Source organism: Lepisosteus oculatus, chromosome 9 (genome assembly GCF_040954835.1).
Source record: "Lepisosteus oculatus isolate fLepOcu1 chromosome 9, fLepOcu1.hap2, whole genome shotgun sequence".
Lineage (NCBI taxonomy): Eukaryota > Metazoa > Chordata > Actinopteri > Semionotiformes > Lepisosteidae > Lepisosteus > Lepisosteus oculatus.
The window spans coordinates 5,877,985-5,899,725 of NC_090704.1; the positions used below are offsets into that span (position 1 = coordinate 5,877,985).

The 21,741-nt window shown below is 37.4% G+C and overlaps 1 protein-coding gene across 2 annotated transcripts in view; it reads right to left on the reverse strand.

The window, feature by feature from the left end:
* eif2b3 (eukaryotic translation initiation factor 2B, subunit 3 gamma) overlaps positions 1 to 21,202 on the reverse strand; it is a 35,778-nt gene extending 14,576 nt beyond the window's left edge. Inside the window, exons 1-6 of one of the 2 annotated variants that reach the window (XM_015355407.2) lie at positions 21,152 to 21,202; positions 19,448 to 19,604; positions 16,525 to 16,664; positions 12,428 to 12,587; positions 11,799 to 11,910; positions 899 to 988 (exon numbers count right to left, since the gene is read on the reverse strand). In XM_015355407.2, the coding sequence (XP_015210893.1) occupies positions 899 to 988; positions 11,799 to 11,910; positions 12,428 to 12,587; positions 16,525 to 16,664; positions 19,448 to 19,595 (650 nt within the window). In that variant the 5' untranslated portion in view covers positions 19,596 to 19,604; positions 21,152 to 21,202. Of the gene's footprint in view, positions 1 to 898; positions 989 to 11,798; positions 11,911 to 12,427; positions 12,588 to 16,524; positions 16,665 to 19,447; positions 19,605 to 20,880 lie in introns of both variants that reach the window. The other variant, XM_006634663.3, reaches the window with a different exon arrangement.
* Between the last annotated feature and the right edge of the window lie 539 nt (positions 21,203 to 21,741).

Genomic DNA, 21,741 nt, shown 5'->3' on the forward strand with positions numbered 1-21,741 from the left:
AGAGAATGCAGTTTAGAGTGCCCAAATTTTTACTTTGTGTGCATGACGCATGTAGATCTTGGATATTGTTACCTGCCTGTTCTAACTCCGTCAATGGAGTATTTACAGGTGTCTAACTGAAGTTAAGCCTTATTAGATTTTTTTAATGAAGTGGTCACGTTTCAACATTCCTTTAAAAAAAGGCCTGTCTACAGAGTTGTCAAAGGAGTCACTCTAGACACATTCCATTTCTTTTCTCTGAGACACAGACTTTCACACCTGGCAGGAAGCAAGGTGCTTAAGGAGAAATAAACAGTTATGTCTGAGGTGCACCTCAGTGTCAACCTGCCAAAGCTGTTTGAATAACAAAAGTAAATCCTTCAGGTAAGACAGTCACAAATAGGTTTCCATGTTGTAGGGTTTTTAAAGCCCAGCCAAAATAGTTCTAAACAAATACATGCTGGTGATGAACTGAAGATGACCTAGCTATAAAATGATGCACAGAGTAGTTTAAACTCACACATAACATGACATTCTTCCCCCCAAAAAAATTAAACACTCACAAGCTTAGATTCTGCGTAGACTTTACAAAATCAATCATTTCATGATCCGCTCTTGATATGTTGGGCTTGATTTGAATTTGCCCCAGTCCCATAAAAATTAGGCCAACATAGTTCCTACAAAGCAGGCTTCCCAGAATGACAGAACATGACCAGGGGAAGCACATCAACATGAGTCTGTAATCCTAATTTTCCACCTTCAAAGCAGCTTTTTAAGGAATCCTTATTTTATGAATGTAGTTTTTCCAATGTGTGGAAAATACTACCCTTAACTACAAAACACTGGGGGAAAATAAACACAAAAGTAAAGAACAGGGATATGCTTATAAAAGATGCTTAAGTATAATGTCAATACTTACTTGTTGTCAGCTAAGAAGTCAACCACAGACTTTTTTAGGCAGTACAGGTGTGCGTCAACAAGGCCAGTTTTCATGTGCATTCTTGGGTGCCTACACAAAATGAGAAAACAACAGCTCACAGTTGCAATTGGGGCGAAAAGAAGAAAGAATCTTCTGCTTGAAGCCATGGATGTGTGATTACAACACCACACTCTGTAAACACACAACAAAGACTTCCCAAAGTAGAAAGCTAGGCTTCAGGCCAAATTATATTAGCAAAACCAAACACTTTTATATCTTCTCTTTTATCCTGATGCATTCTAATTAAATGCTGTACTTCAGCTTTGCATTATTTGTCCTCTTTAATTTCCTTCTTTGTGCTTCTTTATTTGATCCCTGTAAAGCACTTTATGAGAACATCTGTTATGAAAAAGCAAAGGGATGTTGCTGTATCTGTCTATTGTCCACCACCAATCTCAAGAGGGCCCCTGTCCCCAGACAGCTGCCATAGCAACGCTCGCTAGCCTACTGTTCACAACTGGTCAAACGCCAACAACAGACCCCCCAATTGGTTTACAGCCTACAAATGGCACAACAATGTTCTGAAACCCTCACATACCCCTGAACCCCCCCACCCCCCCCCCATGCAACAACTCACAGCTGCCTAGGGTCAGTATAATTAACCTGAGTTAAGCCACAGTCCAAGTGTTCAGTCATTTCTTCCTTGTAGCTCCGGAAAAGCCAAAAAGCGGGTGACACTAGCACCTGCAATGATTAATGTGCACTCTAACCTTTCACCTGACTGACACATGACTAAAGCCTGGCTAAAGAATTACGGCCGAGCTGGAGTGTCATGTTCCATAAGATTTTGTTTTCAAGTTTAAAAAAAAATAATGCAAATCATCTTGTATCATGAGCAACTTTTGTATATTTACAGCAGAAGATGTAGAGTTAATGTTAAAAAAAATACATCCACCTCTTCACTGTTACTTCCAGCCGAGGGAATGATTACCAAATAGCCATGACACACTTCACCTACATTACCCTTTGACACCCAAAAATGCTAACAGCACTAGACTCACTTGGCCCTGAAGCTGCAGAGAAAACAATAATATGGAAGAAATAAAAAAATAGCTGAAGACAACTCTTTTAATCTAAACCTTTATGAATGTTTGCATTTTCCACTTCCTGTGAAACAATTACTGTGAAGTTAGTACACAAGCTAATCCACCCATTCAATTACTAAACGCTGTATACAGTAGAGGACTGCAGTGGAGACAGCCTATTCCAGCAAGCAACGGGCGCAACGCAGGGTACACCTGGACTGGGACGTCAGGAAATCACAGGGCACACACGGAAACACACACTCACACCAGGGCCGGTTTCCCCAGCGGTTACTTAACCTACCAGCATGTCTTTGAACTCTGAGAAACTGGAGCACCTAGAGGAAACTCACGTCAACAGGGGGATAACATATACAGTATGTACAAAAATCACAGTAACTAAAAGAAAATGCAGGGCAGCAAAAATCATGGTTCAAAATTAGGTTACTTCCCCACATATAATCCAACTAAATGAAGCCGGCTGGTGAATGTTTTCTTACAGGTCGGGCTATAGTGAGATAAGTCAGGAATGTTAGCTGATTTGACATCATGCAATTTTTTGGAGGCACTAATGGCTCACCTGTTACAAGTATAAAATGTTCTGTACAGGGCGAGGTGCAATCTGCACTGACCCAGTGAATAAAGCATTCACAGCTGAGGGTGTTAACCTTACATTCCTATGCACTTTGCATCACCCATTGATGAATTCCACATGTGCAACATGTGGTGTCTGTACATCTCACAGAAAGCAAACAGGTACGGAGAACATCCAGGACCTCTGAGCCCCCACCCAATAGCACGATGTATTCTTAGCACATACAGTATCTCCCAGGAAGAAACGGATACGCCACTTATTTCCATTCTTGCTGAGTGCTTAGAAAGTGTGTTGGCCTAACTCGCTGCACTGCTTTATGAAAACCATGTACTGTGCAGCAGTGAAACTTTGTGACTGCACAAATGGGAAACAGGGAACATATCCCAGCGAACAACAGTATTGCAGAATCAGAAGGTTCTACCTGTGTCCATTAGAACAAATCCATTGGACACATGTAAGGTCAGTGCCCTCTGGTGTGTCCTCTCATTAGCCTTGGAAATGTCCCTCCTGGTTCCACTTATATAAGTGCCAAATTACATGGTCTGTGGTACAAATTTCTAATGGCACATTTGTTTGAACAGGTGAACAAACATCTTAACCCTATATGTACTCTGTTAGCATTCCGCGACTTATGATCTAGAGTGCAAAGTGTCCTGGAGCGACCTGAAAATTAAAGTTTTCATTTCTGTAGTGGAACAGTAACATGGATTTTTAAATAAATATTCATTTGCATAATAATGTCTTCATATTACCGTGTTTAAGATGGGAGAGAAAATGGCTCAGAAAGGCTGTTCTTTTTTTTTTTGTAACACATTGCAAGATGTGGTTTTACACTCCAATACAAAGGCAGTGCAAAACATCTAAAAACAAACCTGCACTGCCTGTAAACATTTTAAAGCCAGATGCTCAAGATGAATGGTACAGAAAGTAAAACAAAAAAATAACCACAAGTAAACTGTCATCTTGCAGCTGGCCTTAGACGCAGTCCATTCATTCGATTGGTATGAAGGAATTAATGAAATCAGGATGCTAAAAGAGCCACAGTGCTAAAAACTTGTTTGAGCTTTTGCATTTTGGTAAAATATGTATTGTCCACAATTTCCCTGAGTATCACTTGAAACAGCTCATCCAGCAAGCAGGTTTATGGTTTCCAATTTTCTTCCTAAAATCTCATTACATCAGGACGACAAATTCAGCGTTACATATGGAACCATCCACAGTATCCAAAAGCACAACAAGAAAAAGAAGGCCGCTGCATCTTTAAGGATGGGAAAGCAGTAATAAACATGCTTGACACTGATTTATATGATCCTCCCCTAACAGTTCTGCATCATGACTCTCAGCACCTGTGGCTTGGCTAAAAGAACACCCACCGATAAAAGCTGTTTTATGGGAAGTGTCTGCTGCGGAAGAGCTGCCTTCGCCAGACCTGCAGCAACAGGTGCTTTTTATTGACTGACTTTTTATATCACAAAACGGGGGAAAACCACAGCAATTGCCTAATCAGCTACTTGCAAACTGCATCAAAAATGACTCGCAACATAGTGTCTTCCTAACAGCATGATTCACATACACTTTCTGCAGTCTGAAACAATGGGATGTTATTTTTGCTCAATTGCTTTGTGTGAAAATCACATTCCAGAAATCTAGGAAAAAGCTTGTGGTCAAAGACCGAAAGGCTTGATTTTGAGTAAATTTGAACTTTTCTATTTCTATTTCCTATTCATTTTTAAATGCCTAAAAATATCAATTAAACTCCATTGAGTGAATCCGTATGATTGATTTTGAGTACAATGTTTGAACGCTCTTAAAACATATTTGCAATATTTTTCCGTCTCTGAAACTCAAAAGTAATGTGGCTCAGTATCACAGCGGATGCAATGCTACCTAACAGCTTTTAAGTCCTGGGTTCTGCTACAGTCTGGGGAGCATTCTGCATGTTCTTCCTGTGTCCTTGTGGATGTTTTCCAGGTGCTCCAATTTCCTCATCCTATCCACAGACATGTTGGCCAGATTAATTAGTCATGTGTGCGTGTGGGTGTCTGCATGTCCTGTGACCAGTGGCTTATTAAGGAAGTAGTCCTGCCTTGAGCTCCTATTAATGGGACTACATTTCTTGGAGCTTGACTAGGAATAAGTGGCTTTCTAATAATCGATGGATGTAACAAAGTAAAGCAACATAAATGTGAGAGCATGCTTTTAACTCCAAAGGATGAAAAAACAATTAACAAGTAAAAGATACTAATCAAAACCTGCATCATTTGTATTTCAAATGAAAAAATCAGTCTGATTTGAAAGCTTTGAAAAACAAAACTGAGAGATATATAAACATCAAAAAGAAATGAGATTAAAAATGCTACAAATGACGCATTAATGAACAGAATTAATAAAAAAGGTTCATTGCTTAAATTCTGTTGAACATTTTCTACAAAAATGTTTTGATGATGACTCACAAATTGTTTAATGACTGACTAAATCCTCATCTCCACCCCCTAAAACATGAAATTCCCATTACACTGAGGTAATGCATTGTTGAGGTGCACTCACAGGGGATGAAGCTAATAGCATTTCTTTTGCGGCACACCTTCTTGTGCTGTGTCAACAGTAGCGCAGTAAAAGTTTTAAAACTTAGTCACCCACCAAACTGCAGTGAAGTAGAATATTTGTTCTTTTTACTACAGATCATCTGAAACAAAAATCTAAATATAGGGTGTTGTGTTGTTTCATTCTCTGGAGTGACTCAATCTACATTGTAACTGTTAGAATTTCAGACTTAAAATATTTTTTCATTTTTGAAATCTACATAAACAAGGCATTTCTACTTGACTGTCTCCACATTGTATCACGTTATTGCTTCAGAAGGCAAAACTGACAAAACTATGCCATGACAGCTCAGATCTTAATGAGTTGGAATAAGGTTGTTCTCTGTTTTAACACACTATAGTAGTTTGGTAACATGCTCAGACACTGCAGACATTTAACTTGCAAAAGTGTCTACAAAATCGACCACACCAACAACTTATTATCTAAAGGATAATTAAAAGGATTTGAATGTTAACTTCCAGCTTTTTATTTTTTAATTTTAATTTCAAAATATTTTTTAGAACGTGTTTAACATGTATAACACGTGTTTAAAGACAAACACAAGCGAAAAATGAAAGACTGTCTTCCAGAATTACAAGTTATCTCTTGAATTACATGTAATGTTCACTTTGGAATAAAAGGTCAATTTGGCCTTAAAATTATGACTAAAAAAGCCCTTTAGAAAAGCATGACCACAGCTCTGTGCACAATGTCTGATGATTGCACTCTTTGTTCAGGGAGCCATATATCAAGAAGAATAAAAGAAACAGCAAAAATTAAAGAATTAAACTTCTAAACTCTGCCATAAATCAAGCTCTAAAGTATAGGAGATAATATGTGAGAGAAATCTGCAGGAGCTTTCAAGCTGTAAAATCAATTATAGGGTCAACTAATATCACATGTGTAGCATGTCTGCAGCCAAGGGGCTCAATTGCAAACATGTGGAAACGCCAAGCAGAATCACCAGGAGGATCACAAACCGCCTACCAGCAACTCAGCTTTTAGGCTTCTGTGTCCTGAAAATAAATCTTTAACAGATCTAAGTTTGGCCTTTACCAAAAACAAGGACGACCTATTTTCATTTGCTCTTGTTTCATTGGTACAACAGCTTTCTGAACCGTTCATAGAGCCAAAATGAAGCAATAAGGGACACTGACAGAATGCAACTTTACAGAGTGTGAGAAAAGCTCCAACTTATTTATTAGCTTTGGCATCTGGGCGTACAAGGTAATTGGATTACATCATCTAAAAACTACAATGATATCAATCAAGATTTGTTCCTTATGATTAGCACAAAGAAATATGATGATTCTTTCATGCCACCAGAAAGTTTTAAAGCTCAGTTTAATTTGAAAGCCCTGTCTGGTAGAATTTCTGATTATGTGTTATTACTGGAATCGCTAGTAGACAACCTGTCTTGGCATATTAGAAATATTAACAGGAAGCATTTCTGAAATAAATTAGATCTCTTGGAGAATCAAGAAGCATAATATTTTCCTTAATGTTAATAAAACTACTAGTGTCTTATTACATTTGAAAGTACATGTTTGGCTAACAAAGTAAACTTCAATTTCAGTTCAAAAACAGCAGTCAGCACTACAATAATTTAATTTCATTATGACTTTATTAAAATGTTTTTTTTTTATTTGAATGTCTTTGTCCATTAATTCACCTCTTAAGTGACTACAAAATCTGATGGTAACCAGACTCTCTGGGATGACAGTATTATTGGCCTTTTCTTTTTGCATCAACCTCCGTCTATATAGATAGATGGATACAAACAGCTAAAGTCAGTTTATACAAAAAGCCAAATGGGTCAAAACTGTTCAAAAGTAATGCAAACTTCAGACGAGTTGTAAAGAGGCAGACAAAAAGCAAAACAGACGCTGCAAGAAAGCATTTTAGTTTTTAGTTTATGAGCTGTCTACTCTACTAAAAAAAACACCTGTCATATGTTATAAATAAATACCCAACAATACTTTATTGTAATTGAACAAATCATCTGTAGACCAATAATAGTAGTAACAACAACTCTAGTAGTCAAAACGTTGGACACCTCAGTCAGTTTGAGATCTCTTACACAGAGTCTATAGCAGTTATTATATAGAAGTGTGTAGATTCATGCAGAAAAGAGGACAACTACATGCGGTGGACATCTGCCAGCTGGGGGCAAGGGTCTATAGTGACCCTCGATCACTATTTGAAGGGCATATACATGTAATTTAATGCTTACACAAATATACTGAAGTATTAGAGGCAAGATACAATTAACGGAAGCTCCTGCAATAGTACACTATTCTCATATAACTGGAATCACTGAAGCATGGCAAATGTAGAGCAATGGTAAAGAATACAACATCCATGGGTAGTCAGTATTCCAGAGTGACAAGAAAGACTGAAGTGGTGAAAGTGAAGCATTACACATGAAAAAGAGCATGCAGGATCAGGAACTCAACCTTGATGCATCCAGGGTCTCAGAAAACATGTGGGTCAGACAGATAACAAATGAGAGGGATAAGACTAGAAGTTCTTTAGGCGCCACTAATTTAATCTATTAATCACAATGCAGTTTAACATTATGAATTTAGGAACATCTGTGCAAAGGAAGAAGTGGTAATCATGGGAGATTTTAATTTTTCACGCACAGATTGGGAATGTCCAATAAGGATGTCATCAGCTGAAAGTTAAATCATAGATGTGGATAACAACAGTTATTGTAATCAGTTTCTCAAAGCTCCTGGACTGATTTAGTGTTTTCAATACTATATAATTATAAGAAACTGTGAGTTTGGTTGTTACCAAGCAGGTATGTGGAACCAAGTCAAGCTCCAATCTATGGACCTTTCTGAAAACCTCAGAAAAAGACTTATTAATTCTCATCAATTTGTAAATGGTTAAAAACCATTTCTAAGGTTTTGGGGTTCCACCAATCCACTATCAAGCAGATTAACTACAAACAAAAAAAGATCAAGACCACAGTCAGTCTACCCAGGAATGGGCATCCTACCACATCCCTCAAGAGCAAACATCAAGGAAATTACAAAGATGAGACAAACTTACCAGCTTTTACATTAAACGTTTCGTTAAAGTCACTGCAGTTGTAGGATGTGCCACCAGTTTACCGAATCTTAAGGTTCACAAATAATACTTTGTCTCACACAAACAATTATTAAAATATTATAAAGTTTTGTGCTATTTGTTATTAGAACTTAGATTAAGATCTAATATTATTTTAGCTTCCAAACATATGGGACATAGGCAAAAATCCTTTGGATATGTGAAAAGGGACAATCTAACCTTTTCTTGGCACCAAAGATGTATGACGAGGAACACTGACCGTGATAAATCAGCATCACTATGAAAAAAGTGATGAAAAACAATTCAAAGCGAGGGGTGTTATGTTAAATCTGAACCGGTTAGACTTATATCGTGCACCTTTATGATCAACATATTGAAAAAAGGCTATTTTATACCCTAGAATCAGTCCAGAGAAAAGCAACCAGATACATCCCTAGGCTCAAAGATATATCCTACAGCTAATACAACTGAACAGAGAGCGCTATGAGTGGACCTTATACAAGCCTGCAAAATCTGAAAGGCACTTTCAAAGTCAACTTTTTAACATGGACTTCTTCAGAATCAACAATGAAACGTGAACTGGAGGACATTTGTGGAAACGATGTGGAAATACTTGTAAGACCGAGACCAGCAGTTCTTAAAAAAGGGTTAAGAGAGTCTGGAACAAGCCACCCAACCTTGTCAAAGTAACAACCCTGGCTTTCTTTCAAGAAACAGCAGAATTAAAAGGATCAACTGCCTACGAGCAACTAAAAGAGCTACATGGGCCAAATGGCCCACTCTCATTTATAACCTCTTATGCTCTCATGCCTCATTGCCAGGTGAAACCGTATAACTATTAAGTCAGAAGCATAGACTGAACATTAGCTGGGCATTACATCTGGTTAATGGCAGGCAGCCACAAGCTGTCAGAATTTCCTCCGCTTAATACCAGGTCAATATCAAAATAATAATAGAAATACTAGCTACTGCTCTCTGCTATTCTAAAATTCAATGATCTCCCTTCATTCTCCTGCTAGCTAGCCAACTTCTTTTTATTTTCAGATATGAGAAATATCAAACTGGATTCAGATTAACTGGCTTTTGTTTGGAAACAGCCTTTGGAGGTGAGCCTTTAAATCAGATTAAACCACACAAACAATGGCAAAAAAGATGTCTTCTAAAATAACAGTAGTATGAGCCCGATCTTGTCAGATATGTTGCTTGAATACATTTAACCCTAAGCTGCTTGAAACAACCTGAACCCATCAAATAAGCAGAAAAATGTTGCAGGAAAAGGGAGAGTATCAGAATCAACATGCAGTGGGTTAAAGTTATAATGTCAAGAAACAAATCAGATTTGATTGATTTAAGGCATTTCTTCGATTTCGAAAAGAGTGAATTTTTACCTGCCTCAAATTTATGGTCCAGATAAAGTCATCCATTATACGTTGCTATGTGTTGATAAAATTAAGAGCTCAAAGTTAAAAATCCCCACACCCGCATCATTTTTTAAGTGATCAAAAACCAGGGACACAGGTGGTTCATGGATTATTTTGTTCCAGAAAAATTAAAAACATTAAATCTAACATTACAAATTCTTCCCGTACACAATGCCCTTAAACTTGACCTAGATCAGAAATTGTTATGCCAGAACATTACAGTTGAGTTCTTGCCACCATGCAATACAGCACTAACCCCACCCAATGATCATCAAGTCATTTCACTGCATAACATTATTACATTACTTAGGAACATAACCTGGATTTGCAATGATTTACAATGAAACCCTCCATACTGTATTTGGGTACAGACAAGTGAAACACTCAGTCTAATTTATGGTGCCTAACCCAACTCTGTTCCATTAATTCCTATGGGAGAACCTCCTGCTTTAAGTAGCATGGGCAAAGTTTACGCTCTTACAGTCCTGACCTCTGTATATTTGCATTGTTCTAATGGGGGAACATTCCCCTGTCGACAGCGTAACTTTCTCGTCTCTAACCCCGGGGGATAATGGGGACTGCCTCTCATCACAGAAGGATCCACAGATACCTCTCATTAAGCTGAAAGAAAGGCCCATGTGATGCTGTGTGTGGAGAAGAGCCAGGCTCACAACTGCCACAGCTCCCTATTTAAGGCCACAATTTACAGTGGGTCTGGTTCCCTGAAGTATTTACAGGCTCCCACCGAGTCAGCACACAAGGCCCTCACTCTACCGGGGTGATGACAGCTCAGTCAGCCACTTCCGGCCCCTACAGCAGACAGCTTGTACAAGAGGCAGCACGCATCCGAACACAAGGCCTCTGTTAAGATGCTAGATTTTTAATTGTGCTCTTTACTTCATAAAAAGGGGAAAAGATGAGAGCAGTGTTAACGACCCGGAGAACTACCCCTCTTTAACCATACCTTAACACTTATTTCCAGCATAAATCACAATCTCGGCAGTGACAGGTACTGTAAAAGGCAACAAAGAGCTCATTATAGGCTGCAGTTCACGATTATATACCAAGATATTAGGAAATGGAAAACGACATGTTATTCATGTTAAAAAAAAGGCATGCATTAACTTGGGCCTTTGAAGTCTCAAATAAAAATATTCTTGGGTCAGGTGCTCTTTTGAAGTGGCACACTGCAGCTGAAGGTAATGTTTTTTTTTCTTAAAGAAGGGTGATTCACTGCACTTTTGGACATGCAATGTGAGAATAATCTTGGATGCTCTGTAGCAGGCCAGGAGTCACATGATACAAAACATGAGATAAGCACAAGGAACAAGGGGCGTAACAATAAAAATCATTTCTATAGTAAAGTTCTTTGGATCAAAAACACACACAGCGGAATAGATTTCCAGGATACCTGCCAGTGAAAAACTGTCTGCAACAGCCAAACCAGAAGCAAATCCAACACTTGATGGAATAATTTTTGGTCTCATGACAGCTTGGGGTGGATCCACTATGTTTTTATTAGCAATCCCAAACAACAAAGGGTCAGGACTGCAAAGCTTTTGTGTCTGGACTGTTCTAATGGGATTCTCAAAAACACCCACAAGGTCTTATTTGCATTGTAGCAAAATCCCTGTACTCTGATTAACCCCCAAGCTGCAGTGTTGTCTACATTTGGCATTGCAAATGTAATAAAATTAACTTGTGTTTTCTTGGAGGTTATATCTGTGCGACACACAAACAAAACCTTTAGCTCAATCCTTGTAAAAGTTGTGCGCCAACACACCAAAGGTTTTCAAAGTAATTCCCTTCTATTTATAAAGTGTACCTCTTGCTTTACTCACAGACATGATTTACAGTACTTCAGTTTTTAACTTTTTCATAATGTCAGCTGCAGGTTCAAATGAACAATCTGTTCAAATTAACTGTTTTTATTATAGTCATTGTAAGATGAGCTGTACACACTCCAAACATTTTTTTATTGAATTCTGACATCTTTTTGGCATACAATGGACTTCCATTCGGTTATACACACTTGTTTAAACAAAGATCTAGTGAAATTAAAAGTACCTTTATCAGCCCTAAAATAAAAGACAAATTACTGTCATCTTTGACATAGGAAAAGATGCGCCTTAGACACTTACTTTTGTATGATGGATTTCCTGATAACAAGATCCTCATCCAAATCTGCCTCATTGGCCATAAAGAGCAGTCTTTGTCCTGAGCTGTCAACCCCAACAAAATCCCTCTGTTCCCCTAAAAGAAAATTCAGTTCAATTTACATTTCACGTGGCAGGAAACAGCAGAGTAAAAATCAAATTATTTTTAAAAATTAATGCAACACGTTTCTTACAAGCATTTTTTTAAATAGTAGTGAAATCTGGGGTAGCATGTAGTGTCCACTCAGGATAAGAAAGAAATTGCGAACTTGAGCTCCGACATGAACATCTTCATGATTCTAAAGCCATTTAGTAAAATTAACAAAGTTATGTTTAACTTCTTTGGATCTTAAAATTAAATATTAAATATAAATATTAAATATTGATTAAATATATAACTATATAACAATTATCCCCAATGTCCTTATTATCTACACTTATCCCCTAGTTCGGAGCTGTTGTGGTTTGAAGAACAGGCAAGTAAACACTCTGAAGTACAAACTTATTTTCTAATCTTGAAAGTAAGCACATTTTAAGGGCAGGACAACAAGTACAAGTGGGTATTCACATTTGTAGGCTGTGAAAATAAAAAAAAGATCCACACAAAATATTACCTGTATTTTTCTTTCCTTTCTGTCCAGGAACAGTTTCTGTGAATTCATGTGCTTTACTCATCAGCATCGACAGTGTGGCATCATGGGCTCGGAATAAGTCAACTACTTCATGCAAGGCGGCATCAGTGATCAAGTCACAGCTCACAACTAAAATATCTGTCTGCAGACAAATGGAGAACAAAAGATCATTAACACCTTAAATTCCACAGCATGAAAAAAACAAATGTATTTGATATTTTTCTGCCTATTCTAAGAACTTTGACATTAATTTTGCACAAAGTACATACTTTTGCATGAAACTAAAAAAAAACTAAAATTATCAAAACCTCATATCCCTGCACCCAGTAAAAAAGCTGTTATTCAAGATGGCACTTCATTATAGATTTTTTTTTTTACAAACGTAGATGGTCTGTCATTTGTAAAGAACTTTTCATGAAAAGGTTGAACCCAGATAAATTCTCAATGTTCATCATTCAACACCCAACATAAGTTCTGTTAGACAAGCTTTTTCAGTACTCAATTGTGCAACCCTGCCACCATGTCAGCTGATTTGAATCTATGTGGTTTATACCTGTGTGGATACTTCAAAGATCAAACTTTCCAAGCTAGTCTTGGCAAAAATGAGGATTTAAAGGTAGCAGCTGGGTAAAAGGATTATTCAGTTTTAAACGACATACTTCAGAATGTACCACACCATTTGACTCTTTACTCAGATTTACATGACATACATTTAACGTTTTGAAATAAACTAAAATGTTATGATGTAACTAATTAAAATATTACAACCATGTGGAATGGGGAGATAAATTTAAAAATAATTCAGCACCATCTATCTCCCTTGTTTTTTTAAGAACCAGGAATTTCCTCAAAGTAGCTAGTTTTGTCAACTTATTTCATTATGAATAAACAATCAGATGCTGACGGACAATTCGATATAAAACAATGCACACACAAATCACACATTTAGCCCAACATCTGACTTGCCTGTAGCACTCCTGCACACTAATACACAAATGAAGCCGCACATTCATGACCATTAAACCAACTTTAAAAGATGAGCATATTAAATATTACATTGCAATGTTAGATTTTGAATCAGGGGCTTAAGCGCATTTTACTTAACAGCTTAACAGAAACAGACACAAAGAAGATGTTTCAGGGAAAAAAGCGGCATGATGAATTTGTTTCTTGCTTAAACGGGTCAGAAACTGGCAAAGACACAGGCGCTCCATGAACTATAAGGGAATAACAGCAATAAATTACGGTGCATTTACCATTGTTTCTGTTTTAAATGTCTGGTTACCATCTGCTCTGCCCATCTAGCCCCAATGAATAAATAAACATCACAGTGGAGTAGTGGGGCCCATTAAAAAAAGCCTCGCTCTGTAAAGACTCGCTGGGGAGGCCTGGGGAGAGATGAAGCTAAGACACTCAGTTCACGTTCTGAAGGCTCTGCTTATAAACGCATACTAAGAAAAGGGGATTAAAGCAATTGTTGTGACTTTGTGAGCTTTTCCCTTATTTGCAAGTTGTTAGTCTGCAGGTACAAACCACAGATGGATGGTTTCCATGTCTTGGTTTGCCACTGATAGATGTCCAATAACTGAATTCCAAAAGCAAGCACGATAGCATGATTGCAAATACTGCTGTGCTTTAAAGAACAAAGGAAAAATTCTGTATGAACATCTCTGTATCTTTAAAACAGATCTAAACAAAACATATAAGGCACACTTGCATAATGGATACAGAAATGAGCAGTTCCTGGGAAATGACAAGGACAGTTGGGTATCATCCAACACTGATACAGAATCATAAAAACTCAAGTTTGTATTCTGATTCAAAATGGAGATTTTGATTATGTGGGGATAGAGGAGGAATGAGAAGATTCTAAAATGGTAAGTTCATTTCAAGTGAAACTACTTAAACAATTACCATAGCTGTTAAGGATAATCTGCATACAGCTCGTGTCTTTAGGGGGGACAAAATACCATGCTGGTTTAGAAAGCTAATCTCCATTCATTCACATAAGGCAGCTAAATGCACAAACTTTTTGAAGAAAATATACAGAAATGGCCCTGCTTATTTATAGGACCTTTAAAGTAGTTTTCCCAAGACGTCTCTAAATATTATACAGGTTTAAAAAAAGCCCACCCACAGACAGATAGTTGCTGCCCCCGTGCAGCCAGGTGAGACCACCCTGTGAGAGTTCAGCATCTATCGGAGACACTAAGAGAGGAATGCATGCATTCACACCCATTACAACTCTGCCATCCCAGTATGATAGCCATCCAGAGTATCACTGCAACACTTGAAGGCTTCTCGTTGGAGCAGGGGATATTGAATAACTGCACACTGCATTTTATTGGCGAATCCACTTTCATTTATTCAAGAAAATGTTGTCAGGGAATATTAAAATCAAAACTCAATTAGAAAAATTACCAAATGGCCAAACACAGACAGCTACAATCTTTGTAAAGTTCACTAAATTCTAATACATTTGGATATTAGTGTTTTCTCACCAAACATAATTTTTCAGTATGAAACAGCCTTCCTATATTTTTTGTTCTCAAGTCTAACAACCTTCAGAAAACAGCTTGGGATTAAATGAATTTGTAATGCACTGTCCCTTACAGAAGAAAAACTGAAATTTACATATTTTAAAACTGAAGAAGTAAAACTATTTGATCCATCTATTCAATGAGTTAAGTGTCCAATAAAAGACTGCAAACTGCTTTAGAAATCTAGTGGTAAGAACTACAGTAATGAGCCACACGGAAAAGGAATTATTGTCCTTATTACACATGGAGCTCTAATCGCCATTAGTGAATTCTATAAATTGTACAGTCAATGCCATTATAAATATTTAACACTGGGCATAGTTACTGTACATCTCATCATTAAAGTGAATTAAACATACCTAGCAATCCGGCATTAAAAGGCATAGCTTATCACAAGTTATTCCCTTAATCAAATACCTTTTATTACTAGTGATCATTCGAAGCAATAATCACCTTGAAATTATACACCTCGCAGCCTTTGTTGAAATGAAATGTGATTTTTACCAACACAAATCACAGAATTAAAAACGCACAGAATAACCCAATATTGCTTAATTCCCAAATCTACTGACTTTTAACAGAATAAAATAGGCAATTCTAAGATGTGGGAGGATCCAAGATGGGGTGATCTAGTATGTCATTCTCCTTAAACACATGTGTTCCAGGCCTGGCCAACTTCAGTATGGATTCTGTGACCCACTTGTTGGACAGCGCAGAACGTTCTGACATCATATGTTTGGAGAGCAGGAGAAGGAGCCGAGTTTTCAACAGGTGAAATGAGCCGATTCATTCAGCCAGCCAGCCAGCAATGCACGGATCAGTGATCTCTCAGCAGCACACAGGATCTGCTTTTTCAATAGCCCTGCTGACCTCAGTATTTCCATACGGAGGCCAGGTTAAACCTAGGGCACCCCATTTCTATGGGCTCATTCAGGGCTCCCCGTGTACAAATGCTCTGAACACAGCCAATGTGTAAAGCTGCAAGTAAAACCGTGCTGACCATGACTGCTACTTGCTTGTGAGCTTTACAGATCGCCTTCCTTTTCGCCCTTGTACCTAGCACGGATTTTATAGATCCAAATGTCAATGTCACAAATTATTGAAACATATGAGGCGGGCTCAAGCTGAGGTCTGAAATGATTAGACTGTGTCCCACTTTAAATCCAATGCTATATTTCTTTTAAGACTTTTTTTTTATAGCCCACAATTTTACAGGCCAGTGCCTCATTCCTTGAAGCCTGTCAGAACATGGATCATAAGTGTTTGACCCTAATACAATGATGCATTATAGAGGAGTAAAGAACTATGATTGCAAAAATGTTTGTGTGACAGGCAGTTCTTGTTTTTGAAATTTTCACTTGTGGCAAATGTCAAATTCTTCCCCAGCAGGGAACACAGTGTGTTGTTGTGGCCTGATGTTTACCTGTCTTGAGGCAGTTCTCACCCAAAATGACTTTTATGACAGAGCCAGTAAATAAGAAGACAAATGGCCTTACATGGGAATAAATATATTAACTACACAGATATGAAATTCCTCACCTTGACCTTCTGATGAATATAGCGCAGGGCGTCGGCTGTACCCATATCTGCTTCCTCCTGAATACACACAACATCCAGCTTCATCCTGGTCTCAGAGCTCAGGCACTTCTGAACCTCCTTCGTTGTGATGACAATGACCTCTGTTGTGGGGAAGAATGAAAGCATGCGAACAGTGCTTCAGTCCTGTTTGATGATATACTTTGTACGTTTCTACAGATTTTATCCCGAGATTCCTGAAAGCATTTGTAAGAATTTGATTTGAGGAGTAAAGAGACAAGAGAAAAGCAGAAATTATATTTCATAGCAAATGTGTGTACAAGTCAACAAAGACATTTCAATCCCAGATCTGTTCCTTTTAACTGCAGAAAGAGTTGCAGGGGATTGTAGGTTACAATTCAGGGTTAAGCTGAAAACTAAGATGACAAAAAGTGGGCAACTGCCTGGGGATTGTTACACAGAAGGTTATTCCACAATAGATATGCTGCAGACAGAAAAAGATCTGCTGCAGACATACCTGTAGAAAGTTTAAAAAGGCCTTTGTGCATGAATTAATAGAGGGGTCATCCTATGAATTAAATATGACATTACTTGGGTTTGACATTAAAGAAATACCATTATTTGAAGATTCTGATCAAAATAAACTAATAACCATGTCGGACCACATTAAAGAGCAAATGAAAAAGGGCCATATTCACTCAACGGTTCCTACTTTTGTACCAACAAAATTCTATTGTTCACTGAACTATGACTTGTTTCAGAAACAAATGACTGCAGTGACCTCAGCAGCTACAGGTGAGAAACACATCTAGAACAGTACATCAAGGTGGAATTGTTACATCATAGACTCTTCTTGAAAAATCAACCGACGCGTTTTCACCAGACTATACAAGTTGAACTCACTAACCGCAGTCTCACAGCATCATCACAGTAAAGAAAAAAATGACATTGAACAGACCATTTACATTACGTAGTTGTTAGTAGCAAAAACAGCGTTCCCAGGGATTTCAAGATGAATATGAAACGTAACACTTTGGACAGAAAGGGGCATCCCTTTCGAGTTGAGCTGCACTGTGGGAGACCTCGGGAGACAGGTCTTCCATACTGCCTAAACACATAAATATCTTTATGATTAATCTCCCAATATTCCCTGATTTATAAGCCACCCAAGATGATTTGATCAGAACTGGGTCTCAGTGCAGATGGAGCCTGCTTAAAGTTGTCTAATGGTATCTCAATACAACCTGATTTACAGCACCCTTGTCTCACTGCCTTGTTCCGGATGTCTGCCAGCCAGCTCAGAGGCAGAAACCAAAGAATGAAAACAAATGCTGTTAACTGTTCATATGCAAGTAAAAATAGACTGTATAGGTCCTTACAATGCATTTGGAAAATGTAAGACTGTTATTAATCTTGTCTACAATGCTGTGCAGTGTTGGCAACATTCAAAATCCCTGATGTGTTAAATATAACTTGCCAGTAAGTACAGCAGTTCAACATAACTCTAAAGCATTGTTTTAACCATGTCGGTGTTAGAATTTTCACTTGGCCGCCACAGAGCATCTTTCATTTGAATCTATACAGAACTATGCAATTTATATCTTTACAGATGTGTTTAAATAGAGAAATGTGAGTGAAGTACCCAGTTTAAGAGTAGTAGAAAGCCCTTCTCTTTACTACAAATAGCTATCTTTTCAGTGATTAAACTATCATCAAACAAACTTATTACTAAACTAAAACTCTTCTACAATTTCTCTTCAACATTCAAAAGCTTTCATTTGCATAATATCGATGACTTAGTTTACATGATCACTTATCATAAAACAACCTCAGAAACTGAACTCCCGCCTGAGATGTAGGGAAATACTGGTGACCAGCCTTTTAATTGCTTTGCTGTTTAGCACTGGCCAAGTTAGAACTGATCAAAATGAAACCACCAAAGCATGCCTGTATCCTTCTGCTTGCATAAATAACTTCCTTGACGATAACAGTATCTAGGCTTGTTATTTTGGTAGATTTTATTTTCTACGATTTACGATACGATACGATTTACACAACGTAAAAAAAAACATCTGACTGGAAGCAAAGATTAACAAGTAACCTCCTGATCTGCTGTAACAAGTTACATGTCAGTTATTATTCCATTTTGTATCAAACATGTTTACATTTTTAGTATTAAGCACTAAATCAGTTCCTGCATAAAAATGTATTCATGCTTAACCTGCACAAAATCTAATTACATTTTGCACGCTGGCATACCAAGGCATGTTATCTTCCATTGGAAACAACTTTAAAAAGTACAAACTTGTCAGTTACAAAATAATCTGCATTTCCTTCAAATTCTTATGAGTAAATGTTTTTTTCACAACAAGACACTGGCTTAAAAATCACATTCAGCTGCAAGTGCATCAATTCATCCTCAAATTACATCTCATACACCACACTTTTCATTTACACATAAATGCTTTAATTTTAATATGGGTGCAGGTTGTAATCCTGGAATTCCTGTAGCAAGCCTACAACAGAGAGCTACAGCTAATCTGGCCCTGCAGCTAAAACTATTTTAATCACTATATTGTGAGGACCCCCCCCCCAAAAAAAAAAAAACAACAACAACAACAACAACAACTAAATTTTAAATAAAACTAAAAAAAGTTAAAGAAGTGTGGTCTGTAATATATCATTTGAAATGTGTTCATATGCTTTATAAGGTTATTGGGCCTTTGCAATTTAATAAGTTAACTAGTGATAATTCATTGTTATGCTGTTGAGGTCATTTAAGTTTACACACACCATTTTTTTTTAAAGTAAATTCTAAATGGAAAGAAGGCCAGGGAAAATGAGAATTTCTGGCCCCAACTGAAACCTTAAACCTATTTCTGTTTTGATTGGAAGCTCAACAGTGAAGCTCTGACAGCCTCTTTACCTTCGAATCCAACTCTCTCCAGCAGGTTCAGCGGGTACCAGATGAGTGGCTTGTTCCCCACGGGCAGGAGAGGTTTGGGAATACTGTAGGTCAGGTCCATCATCCGGGAGCCACCGCCTGCGGCCATTAACACAGCCTGCAACTCCATCCCGCTCACCTGCAGCCAGACAACACAACAACACAACAACCGTCTCAGTCACTCCCTGCCTCTCATCCACAGTCTCAAAGACTTTTATTTCTTAAATTTGCTGTGACGACTCCATTTGGTGCTTGATTATTTATAGGCAGGCTATGCTTTCCATTGCTTTTTTTTGTCCTATTAATTATTATTTCCTATTGCATCTTGCATGGATATAAATCTCAAAGGGTTGTATGTAATACCAATGGGTTTGTGGGTCACTATTCATTTACTATTAAAAAAACTGAAACCGAGTAGAGGTCAATAAAATAAAAGTATATGTTGGATATTCCAAATGCATGTTTACTGTTATATGCAAACTAATAACGTTATTATTAGGCATAAAATGTATTGGGAAGAAACTGAAACAGCTGAAGCAAATCTATAGTAGGAGTGTTTACATGAAAACAGTGTTATTAATAAAATAAGGCTTCACGTCCACTACACGCCCATCCGGACAATTCAGAAGGTTGCAAAAAAAAAACATTTTTAAGAAGTAATTCATTCAGAGTGCCGTTACTCTTTTAAATTCTTATATATATATAGCCTCCACAGCATTGCACTGATAGCATATATACTGTATGTGTGCAGCTCACATCTGAACCTTGTTTTTTTACTGTATTGTAAATATATTTATATTACATTAACTGGATACTTCTGTAAAATCCACTGAATGTTTTGTATAGTCTATATATATATGTTGTCTAAATGAGACCAAAGGAAAGTCTCCACTGTACGTGGACAATAAAGTAAATTCTGAAGAAGCACAGACAGTATGCAATGGTTTTCTGCGTTTGCTTCGCTATTACGCCTAATTTAAACAATTTGCGGTTTATTACAATAAATCACTTCTTTTGACGGGAAATGCTAAAGACAACGTTTTAGTTTTATTTCAAAATAAGGACTTGTGGCAGCTCACTGTTTAAGAAGGGAGCTTCTCTCCTGACGACACTGACCTCCACGTGTAACATGTTCTTCATTTGCAACACCTTTAAACACACCAGTAAACTTGTATATTTTTCATCAGGAAATATAATACTAAAAATAGAGGTAAACGCAGTTTAATTTAAACAGCAAAAAACAAGCGATGTTGTAAGTGTCTCTGGTTCTTTTTATTAAATTACCTAGTCAACCATTAACTGCCAACACGTTCTGGTTAACGTGATTGATGTAATCTTTACGCCTCACCCTTTTTGCGTGCAATTCATAGCTGGCCTCGGATAAAGATGAGATGGATTCTCTAAACAGGACTTACCTTCGTTAATGTTTTATAACGATAAACTGGTGAAGAAAATAATTTAGAAACCAATCTCACAAGTCGCCAACACCTCCTCTTCTGCGGTTAATAGCACACTAAAGACCCTGCAACGCCGGCAAGCCGCCGCTTAGATTTCAGATGCAGCGATCTGCTTATTCTGAACCTCACACCGTTTACTCTGACATCCAAAACGAATAAATGACAATAGATTTTAATTTCTCTGCGAGCAAAAGAAAAGCAATGTTTTGTAAAATGAGACCTGCCATACAATATGTTGTTGGGTTCCGTTCCTCTAAGTCATCCCGAGCGAAACAAACAACGACAAGTTTATGGTTCCTAGCAGATGATGCAATATGCTATCAAAAGTATGAAATGTATATTAGCAGAATAATCAGAATCAGAATAATTACTTTTCCAAAGTGAAAAACATCAAGTGTTAGTGAATTTGTATGTAAATAATAAGAACTATTTTCATAATGTATTTTAACTTTTTTTTTTTTACGATTCATTGTGGAACATACTGTATATTGTGGAAGAATCCACCAGAAATTATAGCAAACAATATTTAATATTTAGCAATTAACACATGAACCTGAAGATGGTATAATGTAGTACTAAATTATGTGTTTTTATAAGCATAATTTGAAAATCAATATCTGTGTATTTATGATTTCTAACAACGCTCGTTTTGCTTGAAATAGTTTTTCTATAGGCTTTCCATCATAAATACCTACACAAGATGTAAAAATATTTTTGAATACTTTAAACCTACAATTCAGTTGTTCTTTTTCCTTGTTTAGTTTCACAGATTAGTGTCTGTATTGCACCACAGAACAATACTGTGTGTCACAACAGGAG